The 13,083-nt window shown below is 43.1% G+C and overlaps 1 protein-coding gene across 9 annotated transcripts in view; it reads left to right on the top strand.

The window, feature by feature from the left end:
* ST3GAL5 (ST3 beta-galactoside alpha-2,3-sialyltransferase 5) overlaps positions 1-13,083 on the top strand; it is a 52,064-nt gene that overhangs the window by 22,370 nt on the left and 16,611 nt on the right. For 4 of the 9 annotated variants that reach the window (XM_009184582.3, XM_003908918.4, XM_031655322.1 and 1 more), the window contains exons 2-3: positions 5,343-5,466; positions 7,871-7,982. In XM_009184582.3, coding sequence (XP_009182846.1) covers positions 5,343-5,466; positions 7,871-7,982 — 236 coding nt within the window. Of the gene's footprint in view, positions 1-477; positions 984-5,342; positions 5,467-7,870; positions 7,983-13,083 lie in introns of those variants that run through there. The other 5 variants (XM_031655319.1, XM_031655321.1, XM_021925027.2 and 2 more) reach the window with 4 other exon arrangements.

Genomic DNA, 13,083 nt, shown 5'->3' with positions numbered 1-13,083 from the left:
GAATTTGAGACCAGCCTGGCCAACATGGTGAAACCTCGTCTCTACTAAAAATACAAAAATTAGCCGGGTGTGGTGGTGCATGCTGGTAGTCTCAGCTATGTGGGAGGCTAAGGCAGGAGAATCGCTTGAACCCAGGAGGCAGAGGTTGCAGTGAGCCGAGATCACTCCAGCCTGGGCGACAGAGTGAGACTCCATCTCAAAAACAAGCAAACAAAAAAGTATAATTGCCAGCTGGGAATGATGGCTCACACCTGTAATCCCAGCACTTTGGGAGGCCAAGGCTGGTGGGTTGCTTGAGCCCAGGAGTTAGAGACCAGCCTGGGCAACATGGCAAAACCCCGTCTATACAAAAAAAAAGAAAAACTAATAATAATACAAAAATTAGCTTGGCATGGGGGTGTGTGCCTGTAGTCCCAGCTACTCAGGAGGCTGAGGTGGGAAGATGGCCTGAGCCCAGGAGGTCGAGGCCGCAGCAAGCTGTGATCACACCACTGTACTCCAGCCGGGGTGACAGAGCAAGACCCCGTCTCAAACCAAAAAACAAAAATATGATTGCTATTGAAATTTATGACACAGTTATTCTAGCAATTAACAAAGCATGTCCCTGATTCAATGTTCGTATAATCCAACCTTCAATTGCCACCTTTTCACCAAACAGAACATCGCAAACAAGAGAAATGAATGAAAACAGTCCAGATGGTGCCAAGGTGATCATGACTTTCAGCTGATAAGCCCTGGCTTCTCCAAGGGATCATGGAAAGGCCACTCCGCTGTTTGTCTGTTGTACCCAGCTTGGCCCTTCTCTTGTGACGCTGAGGGACGTGGAATCCACATGGTCCCTTGCAAATCAGAAGTAATACCTGCTGAGCTGAAGTAGAGGGATTTGGGAAGTCAAACTCATACTGTGGAGGCTAAAGCAACCCCATCTTGGATGCTAATCTGCCATGTTGACTTCTGACCCCAGTCCCAGGAATGCTTCTAAGGTTTCTACATTCACATACTTACTGTAAATCTTGCCCTTAGGTCAAAATAGTCTTGCAGTTATACCATAAGTCCTGCCCTTCAGCAAATTCTTGCATTTTCCTGAGGGTTGGATGTCAATGTCCTATACATTCCTTCAGTATGGTATATAAGACCTGGATATATGAGCCCACAGTCTGGGGAGTAATAGCATGGGCAACCATTATGCTGTCTTGCCGCCACCCAGGACATGGCCTCTGTTTGTAAGTCCCCATCACGGGTTTCTTTCTGAGAAACTAGATTTGTCAGCCTCTTCCTTGGCCTATGGGGGTGGGTTTGCATATGCCTGCCCACCACAGAGCACATACCTTTAATAGATATATGCCAGGAGATAACTACATGTGTAGATGCATAGATTTTTATAAAACTGCCTTTTTCTTATATTTTTCAGTGTCAATAAATGTAAGTACTGAGTACTTTAAGCTAGTGCTTCTCAAACGTTAATGTGCACAGAAATGTCCCGGGATCTCATTAAAATGCTGAGTCAGCAAGACTGGGGCGGGGCCTGAGACTCTGCATTTCTAACGGGCTTCCAGGTTACACTGATGCTGTCGGTCAGAGACCCTGCTGTGTAGCGAGACCTTAAGTACTGGAGAGTATTCATGTAGTTTGTGCTGTAATTTACCAACAAATTTCCTGCTGTTGGACATTTTAGATGTTTCATTTATTATTTTTTTTTTGTAGAGGCAGGGTCTCACTAGGTTGCCCAGACTGGTCTCAAACTCCTGGCCTCAAGTGATCCTCCCATCCCAGTCTGCCAAAGTGCCAGGATTACAGGTGTGAACTACCACACCCGGACATTTGGATGTTTCAATAGAGCTTATGCTTTATTCTTGCCATTATAATTTCTGTTAACCTTCAGTTTTAGTTTTACTCTTAACCAGTATTGAGAAAATGCTTTTCTTGGAAGTTTATCTTGTTTGATGTCAGGCTACAGACATGTAATGCACATTTCATTCCATTTGAGATGTTTCTTACCGGGCTGCTGTGTGCCGATCTCTGTCTTAGGTGTTAGGGATACAAAGGTGAACAGAGTTCTGGCTCTGCAGCTCATTCCTCCAGGAGTCTGCAAAAGAAAATTCAGTTCATTTCGGTAAACAGAGATAGGGACGTGCCAAGGGATAGTTGTGGTGTTGAAAAATGACCTCAGAGATAAGGAAAGATATGCTTGAGCTGGGTTTAAGGATGAAAAGTAGTTCACCAGGCAGATTGTTGGGTGGGATTCCAGATTGTGGGCATATCATGTGCAAAGGCACTGAAGCGACGATTTGGCACATCCAGGTTTCTAACAGTACTTCTTTGTGCAGTGTGATAGACAAGTTTGTCACATGGAGTCACAGAATCTGAAATAAGCTGGGAACCAGTAGGCAAAAATGTATTTTTGAAAGATGGCTTTGAGAGGACAAAATTGAGATCAGGGCATTCCAGGTGAGTGATTCCTATTAAAGACATGTAGTGAACAGGAGAAATTCAGAAGGTATTATCGGCAGGCCCTGGGGATTGACTAGGATTGCGAATGAAAGTCTGGTTGACCTGCAGGTTTTCATCTTGTGGCTGAACAGGTGGTTCAGATACCAAAGAATGAAAGGAATAGAAGAAAATGCCAGGTTCTGTTTAGGAATGTTGCCTGAGGTGAGGATAGCAAGCAAGTCATTAGGTATACGGGTCTGGGCTTAGGTGAGAGGTCCGCGTTAGAGAGATGGATTTGGTCTTCAGGAAGCCATTGTCACCCCTAGTCTGAAGCTTGTACTTGTCACAAAGTTGCTGGAAGTGCTACGGCATCTGCTGCCTAAAAACCCAAGAACCCAAATGCCCACGACTGCTGCAGGAGTCACATGTAGACACCTTCCCTTGCCTGCTACTACTGCTGTCCAGAGCTTCACCAAGTCAGGGGAAAAGAAAGATTATCTCCCAGTCTTTCACCAGCACATCCTAGGATCACAACTTTATGAGAAGCCAGCTGGTAAGAGAGAATTTGGAAAATATTTACAGGCTTATAGTCTGACGGGCAGAGTAGAACAAGAGCCAGAGCACTGTATGGCTCAGCAACAGAGCACCTGGAGGCGGAGGCCCCAGAGTCTTTCTCATACTCTTACCACAGTCATCTTTGTTCTCTGGAGGTCCACTTTGGTGTGAAGTGAGTATCACTCCAGTCATCTCAGAAGCTTCCATTTTAAATATGCATAGGCTACAGGTAGCCTGCTGGTTCCCACCACTTGGCTGACCATACATGAAGTAACCACAGAGTTGTGGTGTTTGAAAGCCTTCCAGGATCTCAGTTGTTCTAACTTCTCATTTAATAAATCAGATGATTCTTCAGCAAAGGTTTATTATTAAGGCCCTCAACACTTACTGAAACTATTTTGATAGAATTATACATAATGATAAAAATTATTGCTACACAGAATTAGAATTAAGGAGTTAAGTTATGTATGTAAACATACAGTAGCAGGAAAAAAAAAAAAAAAACCTTGAATTTTTTTCAAAGAAGATGGCAAAACCCTAACGGGAAAAATAAAGTGATTAATGAATGAGATATAACTTCTTCCATCCAACTAAAAACTATAGTGAAGACATTATTTCTTAAATTAATATATGCATTTATTATAATAGTAACTAGTGCCTATATTAGTTAAGATATAACTTTGCCTTTAATTAACAATTCCTTAAACAAGACAAAAGCTTATTCCTCTATCATAGACCAGTCCAGAAGTAGAGTGGCAGGTTTCTGCCCTATGGGGTTGTCCCAGGGGCCCCAGCTCCTTCTCTTGTTGTTCCACCATCCTTGAGTAATGTCCTGTCTGTGTGGTCCAGAGTGGCAGATCATATGTCCATATTTCAGTCAGGAGGAAGAGGGGATAAAGGAGAAGCCAGAGTATGCCCAGGGATGCACCTTGAGAATTGCACAGGATGCTTCTGCTCATATCCCATTGGCTAAAACTTAGTCTTGAGTCCTAGCTCCAGGGAGGCTGGGAAATGTAGTCTTCATTCTGGGAGGTACTATGCCCCCACTAAAAATCCAGAGCTCTATTAAGTTGAGAGTTAGGGGAAAATGAATATATGGGAGAGACAGACCAATTTCTACTGCAGTACCCTTTGGAATATTATTTAGAACTTGAAAATTGTGAATAAAATTATTTCAAAAGAATAAATAGGCAGGCACAATTAACATATTTTTTAAGAAAAGTTTTTTTAAATTGCCATATTCTCATTTTTTCTTTTTTCTTGATGTAACACTTCTGCTTTTAATGTAACTTTCTTTTTAAACTTTTTTATTGTATGAATTTTAACCATACACAGAAATGGGAGAATCGTGTAGTGAGCCCTAGTCCCCATCTCCCAGCTTTAGTAAGTTATCAACTTAAAGTTAGTCTTATCTATTCTCCCCGGCCCTCCACTTATCCCCTTCCTGAGTTTTTGAAGCAGATCTCATTTTCGCTCTTTGATCTGTAGATATTTCTGTATGTAGCTCTAAAAGGTAAAAGTCCTTTTTAAAAAAAATAAACTTTAAAGTTTAGGATAATTGTATTCACATGCAATTGTAAAACATAATCTAGAGAGATTTTGTGTACCCTTTACTCATTTTCCCCCACTGGTAGCATCCTGCAAAACTATAGTATAATATCACAGCTGGAGTCTGACATGGATACAGTCAAGATGTAGAACATCTCCATCCCTTTGTGTTGCCCTTTTATAGCCACATCTACCTCCCCTGCCACAACCCCTGACACTCACTAGTCTGGTCTCCATTTCTATAATTTTGTCATTTTAAGAATGTTAAAAATCAGCTGGGTGCAGTAGCTCACGGCTCTAATCCCAGCACTTTGGGAGGCCAAGGCAGGTAGATCACGAGGTCAGGAGTTCGACACCAGCCTGACTAACATGTGAAACCCTGTCTCTACTAAAAATACAAAAATTAGCCGGGCATGGTGGCACACACCTGTAATCCCAGCTACCCATGAGGCTGAGGCAGGACAATCACTCGAACCTGGGAGGCAGAGGTTGCAGTGAGCCGAGATTGGTGCCACTATACTCCAGCCTGGGCAACAGAGCAAGACTCCATCTCAATTAAAAAAAAAAAAAAAAAAGAATGTTGTTAAAAATCATACAGTATGTAACATTTTGGCTTCAGCTCTGCATAGTTCCCTCTAGATTCATCCACTTTATTGTATGTAACAACAGTTCATTCTTCTTTATTGCCGGATAGTATTCCGTGGTATGGATGCAACATATAAAGGCTCTTTGAAAACCATAATCCATCCTCCTAACTCTCCCCTCTCTTTCTCCCCACTGCCCTCTTCCCTCTTCTCCTCTCTTCACAGCAATGCCAAGTGAGTACACGTATGTGAAACTGAGAAGTGATTGCTCGAGGCCTTCCCTGCAATGGTACACCCGAGCTCAAAGCAAGATGAGAAGACCCAGCTTGTTATTAAAAGACATCCTCAAGTAAGTACCGCCCCTGGGACTGTAGATCCCCCTGCTTTGGGTCAACTGTGTAGAAGTAGGAGAAAAATTCAATGAGAGCCTCAAGATGGCTAATGTTGGAGAGGCACACTTGGTCAAAGGCTCATTCAAAGGCACGTCTGAGTGAAGACTGAGTGCACAGCTGGAGTGGGCCTGAAGAGCTGACTGTATAATCGGTAAGTGCACAGTGCCCAGTAGCTGCTCAGGCCCTGTACCTTGGCCTGGATGCCTGGGAGAGCAACTCTCACCATGCACTGCTCTTCATGCCCTTATTTAACAAAAGAGGGCTTTTCCCTTAGCTATTGTAAGTTAATCTAAAATATGGTTAATTAAATTTCCCTGAAGGCACTTGAATACTATTAAATATCGAATACTAAAAACGATAACAAGTGTTTGAGCCAGGTCACCCTTACATGCTAATAAGTGGTAGAATTAATCAAGGAGGAACTTGGCAGGTTTTTTTTTTAGCATGTATACCAGTCAAACCCAGTTGAAAATTGCCCTTTTTTCATGTCTAAACATAGAAATCCAACCTTGCAATCTAGTCTTCTGTCTCACTTTACTGACTTAGGAGGTGTAGGAAAAAAGGAAATTTATAAGAATAAAGCTTATGTGATATTCAGCCTCCCTTTAGTCACCAACCAGTATTTATTGAGGCCCACAACGTGCCTGACATGCTGGGCGCCAGCCACAAGGCAGCAGGGGAGATAGACCTGCGTCCTGTGCTGCTTAGGCTGTAGGTGAGGTGGACTCACACCGGGAATTAAGGCACAGTCTGATATATGCTACAGACACTGGGCTTGCCTTCACGCCCTTTTCTTTTCTTTTCTTTTCTTTTTTTTTTTTTAACTAAAATAAGGGAAGTATATTCACTGAATGTAACACCTTTTCTGGGGCTGAAGAGAAGAATAGGTAATATTAGGTTTACAAGATTAAAAATTCAAAAAGTATTAAAGAGTCTCAGTGAAGCAGCTTCTCATCCCTGCTCCCCATTTCCCCTCCATACTTAAAGATAACCAGTGTCACCAGTTTCTTGTGTATATGAGAAATATTTTGTGTGTGTGTGTGTGCTCTGCCATGCCCCCGCCCAAATCCACTTTTACACAAATTGATAGCATCCTGTTCACTTATCATTGTACACAATCCCCTTGTACACAAGGGAAGAATTAAGATGCTTGTCCAAGTTATCATGGGAAGCCTGTTTAAATGAGAATTTTAAAGTTTTAAAAATGCTCCCACCAACACTTCATTGTATTCTCATCCTCAAATATTAAGAAATATTTTGGCCGGGCGCGGTGGCTCAAGCCTGTAATACCAGCACTTTGGGAGGCCGAGACGGGTGGATCACGAGGTCACAAGATCAAGACCATCCTGGCTAACACGGTGAAACCCCGTCTCTACTAAAAATACAAAAAACTAGCCGGGCGAGGTGGTGGGCGCCTGTAGTCCCAGCTACTCAGGAGGCTGAGGCAGGAGAATGGCGTGAACCCGGGAGGCGGAGCTTGCAGTGAGCTGAGATCCGGCCACTGTACTCCAGCCTGGGCGACAGAGCGAGACTCCGTCTCAAAAAAAAAAAAAAAAAAAGAAAATATTTTGTATGTATTATGTATAGTATATTATGCTAGATGCTTTTTTTGGAAAAAAAAAACTGCCCCTTGATTTAGCAAATGGATTATTTTCTCTTTAATTATTTCTTACTTTTGTTTTTTCAAGAACAGAATTGTTTAAAGCAGTGGTTCTTAAACTTTGGTTAGAACTTTTTAGCTTGTGGTTTGTGTCACTGGAGAACTGAGTAAAAATGAGATTTCTAAAACTAAGACTAGACTCAGCTCTTTTCTCCAAGTCGTGTGTGTGTGTGTGTGTGCATTAAACCATATAATAGTGTGAATTTATCAGATGTTTTAAAATATTTTTTAGGTCATCTTAAGGGTAACTAATGATCTCACTTCCCAATCAGCCTCACTTCTGGGTAGAATTCTTTAGAAGTACTATGAATAGACTGTTTCTTTTCTTTTTCTTTTTTTTTTTTAAGGACTGACAGAATTTTAAAGTCACAAAAGATTGAAGCCAAGATTCTATCGCTCAAGTCTATTACTTGATTTGAAGTTCAATAATTGGCATTGTGATTCAGGTTTTGTTACAGTGCCCTTGCAAAAAAAAAAAGGGTATTCTGTGTTTGCTTATAACAAAGATAGTCATAAATGACTAGTTTATCTTGTCAGGAAAATAGGAAATGGCCCCTTCCTTTCACCACAACGTCAACGTAAAGATTGTAGTTTTATGCTGCATAGCAGGCAGACTCATTTAGGATTCCGTTTTCAGTTTCACATTGCATCTCATGATTCTCACATGACTACATCATAATACCTAATTGATTTTTTTCCAGATGTACATTGCTTGTGTTTGGAGTGTGGATCCTTTATATCCTCAAGTTAAATTATACTACTGAAGAATGTGACATGAAAAAAATGCATTATGTGGACCCTGACCGTGTAAAGGTTAGATATCCCATTGGTGTGGTTTAAATGAAAACATTGCCAAGCATATGCTTAAATTATAATATCATTAGTCTACTGTGTTACAAATATATGTTAACAAAAGTTTGAACACAGAGGGGAAAGCACTTAATCTCAGCACTCCAAAACCAAAGACAACCTTCTTCTAAAAACCTACCACTAACTACTCCACAGTAGCCTTCTCCCATTTACTGCAGCTGGGATGTGGGATGAGGTAGGCTCAACCCAACAGGCTCTAGGGCTCCTCTTGGAATTAATTTGTCCTGATGCTGTAAACAACAAAGAAATTCTCTTCTTGTTTTCTTGTGTCCCTCTTTTTTTTTTTTTTTTTTTTTTTTTTTTTTTTTTTTTTTTTTTTTTTTTTGAGTCAGGGTCTCGCTCTGCACCCAGGGTTGAGTGCAGTGGCAAGAACACGGCCACCTCAGCCTTCTGAGTAGCTGGGACCACAGGTGTGCATCACCATGCCTGGCTAATTTTTTAATTTTTTTGTGGCGATGGAGTCTTGCCGTGCTGCCCAGGCTGATCTTGAACTCCTAGGCTCAAGCTATCCTCCTATTTTGGCCTCCCAAAGGGCTGGGATTACAGACATGAGCCACCATACCTGGCCAGAAATTCTCTTAATATCATCTGTCCTTCCTATGTTTTATTTTTAATTTTAATGAATTCACATTACATTGCAAGATTTTTCTTTCCGCTTACATTTATGTTTCCAAATCAAGTAGCATATCGAATGCTTATTTCACTGATTATTTTAGTTGCTGGATTATCCGATAACATTTAGCCCAGGATGGAGGAAGAGATGATTTTAAATAAATTAGCATGGGAGGAATGATAACTGACATGTATGGATGCTTTATATATATTATCTCATTTAGTCATTGTGACTGGGAGAGATCCCAGTACCATCTCCATCTTACAGATGATGGCTTGAAAGGTTGAGCTGCTCACCCAAGTTAATGTCTAGTTTAGCTTGCTAGTTTATAATGTAGTTTAGTGCTCCTGTGTACCAGGAGGTGTTCTAAAAGTGTATTAGCAATGTTAGCTCATTTAACTCTCATCACATTCCTGGGGATGTAGTTGCACAATCATCCCCATCTCACAGGTGGGGAAACTGAGGAGCAGGGAGATTTAGTAACCTGCCCAGGGTCACCTGCAGCAGTACATGGTGAAGCCCAGGCTTGAACTCAGCGGTGTGGTTTCAGAGTCTGAGCTCCTGACCACTCTGCTGTCTGCCTGGGTAGGGAGTGTCCACAGAGAAGCCCAAAGTTAAAAGCAGCATGGTGCAGAGAGGAAAGAGCTGAAATGGTTTACCTCAATTCAAATCTAACTGCTACTTAGTAATGGTGAAACCCTACGCAGGTGACTTGATTGTTTTGAGTCCCAGTTTTCTCAGCTGTGAAATGTAGAAGTTGAGTAAGACAATATACACAAAATTCCTTTCTTGGTCCTAATTTTTACTCTTACGTTTCTACGTTAATTTGTGCATCCTTTGAAGTGCCTCCAGTTTTGTTTTGTTTTGTTTTGTTTTGTTTGTGATACAGGTATAAACAAATAAATGAAGAGCTTAGTTAGCAAAGGCATAGCTTGGCTTCTGCAAAACTATTGAGTCTCGGATTCTCGCTGGTCGCAGGGCCAGCCTTCCCGGCATAGGTGTCCTCAGGTGTCTGTTGGCTCATGTCATTTCATCAGCATTAACACATCTGCTTTGGTCGAGTAGGATGTGCCCAGTACCCTCTGCTCAGGTTTCCGTCTCCTCCTGCACTGTCTGGCCTTGCAAACATACCTCCCCCCATCCTTTCCAATTCCACGTCCCTTCACAGCTCTCTTGGATAAAGGTTTTAGACATCCGGTCTCTGTTTTTGTCTCCTGAGAAAGTCTTTAAATGATGGCACTTGGTATGGCTTACTGGTGGGCTGGGAACTCTTCCCTTTGTTTCTTTGCTGCTCTTCTCCGCTTTCTGTATGCATCCTCTTTTTCCTGTCCATTACCATCTGACTGGCTGCAAAGTGATTTTTCTAAAGTCTGGGTCAGTTGAGGAGAGAGGTGAGCTTTCCTGTACAAGGCCAAGCAGACTGTTCCACAAGCACAGGGTGGAGAAGGTGTGTTTTAGTAATACCCTCGGGGAAATCAACTTGGTAGTTTTCCTGTCCAGTCAGGGCCATGTGTCAGCCTGTGCCCCAGCTTCCTGTGATCATTTTGAACTTAAGCCATATGGTCTGCTTGTCTTTGCAACGGTCAGTCAAGTGCTCTGGTTGTTAGGCTGTTACTTGTTAAGGCTCCCCTAAGGAATCCTAGTGATTTCTGAGAATGAGCAGAGGAGAAACTCAAGATCACCTCCCTGAGGAATCATGGAAGGGATAGGAACATCTGTGTAGCCTTAAGGAGAGAAGACCTGGTGCAGGGCACATGGCGGTCAGTGTCAATGAACTGCAACCCCCGATACAGGCCACAGAAGGATGGGCGTGCCCAGGTGGCCTTAATGGCAGAGCTCTGTATCAGGGGGTGGCAGCCAAGCTCAAAGGAGAAAGGTTTGACAGTCCCAGGCATCCAAAGATAGGATAAACAGACCGCTTTTGTGGTGACTCTCTGGAGGTCTTTAAGAAAGTCAGGGGTCTGGCCAAATGTGGTGGCTCACAGCTGTAATCCCAGCACCTTGGGAGGCTAAGGTGGGTGGATCATGAGGTCAGGAGTTCAAGACCTGCCTGGCAAACATGGTGAAACCCCGTCTCTACTAAAACTACAGAAATTAGCCAGGTGTGGTTGCAGGCACCTGTAATCCCAGCTACTCAGGAGGCTGAGGCAGGAGAATCACTTGAACCTGAGACGGAGAGGTTGCAGTGAGCCAAGATGGTGCCATTTCTCTCTAGCCTAGGTGACAAGAGTGAAACTCTGTCTCAAAAAAAAAAAAAGAAAGCAAGCCAGGGGTCCTGTAGGTAGAATTCAGACATCAGACAGGGAGGGGCTCAGGGACCTTTCTGATCCCTTCCAAGTCTGAGATTCTATGGTTCTCAGCAATTCGCCAGGGCCTGACTGGAAAATGAGGCTGGTTTCGTAACCTGGGGCTTTCCCAGTTCTGAATTCTGGGTGGAGTTGTCTCAATCAGAAGGCTGTCAGAGAACACCTGCATGCAGCCCCACCAGTCCCCAACTCAGTGACTTTCAGACTGAACCTCACTGCTACTTCCAGGCTCCTCTGAAGCTTGCCAGAGTCCATCGGTATTATCCTAATTCATGTGAGCTTCTCATCCTGCCATCTAAAATATAAGTTACTTGAGAGTAGGGATTGTGTCTGTAAAAATACATAGTTCCTGGCATTCCAGGGAAAGGCGTAGTGAGCCAGGGCTGCCCTTTAGCGTCTCCTGCTCTTCCCGTTTCCCTGGTTGTGCATCTCCTCACCTGCCTTCCTGCATCCAGCGATGCCCTGCTGTGGCTAGAGTAGTCGTATTCTACAATTTGATCTAATATGTTGCTTCCCTCCTTAAAACTCTTTGATGCCTCTCCTTTACCTTCAGGAAAATACCCAGACTCTTTAGTCTGGCCCATGAGACCGTTCATGACTTGATTCCTACTGATCTCTCCAACCTCTTTGTGCCACCTCCATTGTCCCAGCTCTATGTATTTTAGGCATACTCAACCCCTCAAAGGTCCTTGAGTGAACCTCTTGTCTTCTTTGCTTTTCTCTCTCCCTTTTTTTTTTTGAGACAGAGTCTCACTCTGTCTCCCAGGCTAGAGTGCAGTGGCACAGTCTTGGCTCACTGCAACCTCCACCTCCTGGGTTCAAGTGATTTTCCTGCCTTAGCCTCTTGAGTAGGATTACAGGCATGTGCCACCATGCCCAGCTAATTTTTGTATTTTTAGTGGAGACGGGGTTTTGTCATGTTGACCAGACTGGTCTCGAACCTCTGACCTCAGGTAATCTGCCCGCCTCGGCCTCCCAAAGTGCTAGGATTACAGGCGTGACCCACTGTGCCCAGCTTCTTTTCTTTTCTTTTCAACAGGGCCTCACACTGTCACCCAGGCTGAAGTGCAGTGGCCTGATCATTGCTCACTGTGGCCTCAACCTTCCGAGTAGCTGGGATTATAGCGTGTACCACCATACCTGCCAAATTTTTTTTTTTGTAGAGACAGGGTCTTACTATGTTTCCCAGGCTGGTCTCAAACTCCTGTACTCAAGTGACTCAAATGATCCTCCTGCCTTAGCCTCCCAAAGTGCTGGGATTATAGGCATGAGCCACCATGCCCTGTCCTCAAAACACCTTTATTGAGATATAATTAACACACCGTATACTTCACCCATTTAAAGCATACAGTACAGCCGGGCATGGTGGCTCTTGTCTCTAATCCCAGCTTTTTGGGAGACTGAGGCAGGAAGGATCATTTGAGGCCAGGAGTTTGAGACCAGCCTGGGCAACATACCAAGGCATCATCTCTATTAAAAATAAAAACATTAGCCTTGTGTGGTGTCTCACAACTGTAGTCTCAACTACTCCAGAGACTAAGGCGGAAGGATCACTTGTGCCCAAGAGTTTGAGGTTACAGTGAGCTATAATCACGCCACCGCACTCCAGCCTGTACAACAGAACAGAACGAGACACTAAGAAAAAAAAGGGAGACAGTGCAGTGATTTTGTGCAATACACTGTGGTTTTAGTGATTTACAGAATTGTGCAGCCATCACCATGATCTAAGTTTAGAAGGTTTTTAGTATCCCAAAAAGAAACTCCATATCCATTGGTAGTCACTCCCTATTTCCCCTTCCCCACAAATCGTAGGCAACCAGTAATCTACTTTCTGTCTCTGTAGATTTGCCTGTTATGGACATTTCATGTTATCCATTTCATGGTCTCTTGTGACTGGATTCTTTCACTTAGGGTAATATTTTCAAGGTACACCCACGTTGTAGCATGTATCAGTACTTCATTATTATTTCTGGATAATACCTCATTGTATGGATATACCACATTTTGTTTATCCATTCATCAGTTTGTGGACGTTTAGGTTGGGTCCACTTTTGGCTATTATGCATAATGCTGCTGTGAACATGTGTATGTAAGTATTTATGTACCTGTTTTCAGTTCTTTTATG

This window comes from Papio anubis, chromosome 14 (assembly GCF_008728515.1).
Source record: "Papio anubis isolate 15944 chromosome 14, Panubis1.0, whole genome shotgun sequence".
Classification (NCBI taxonomy): Eukaryota; Metazoa; Chordata; class Mammalia; order Primates; family Cercopithecidae; genus Papio; species Papio anubis.
This window is presented reverse-complemented; position numbering and strand designations above follow the sequence as displayed.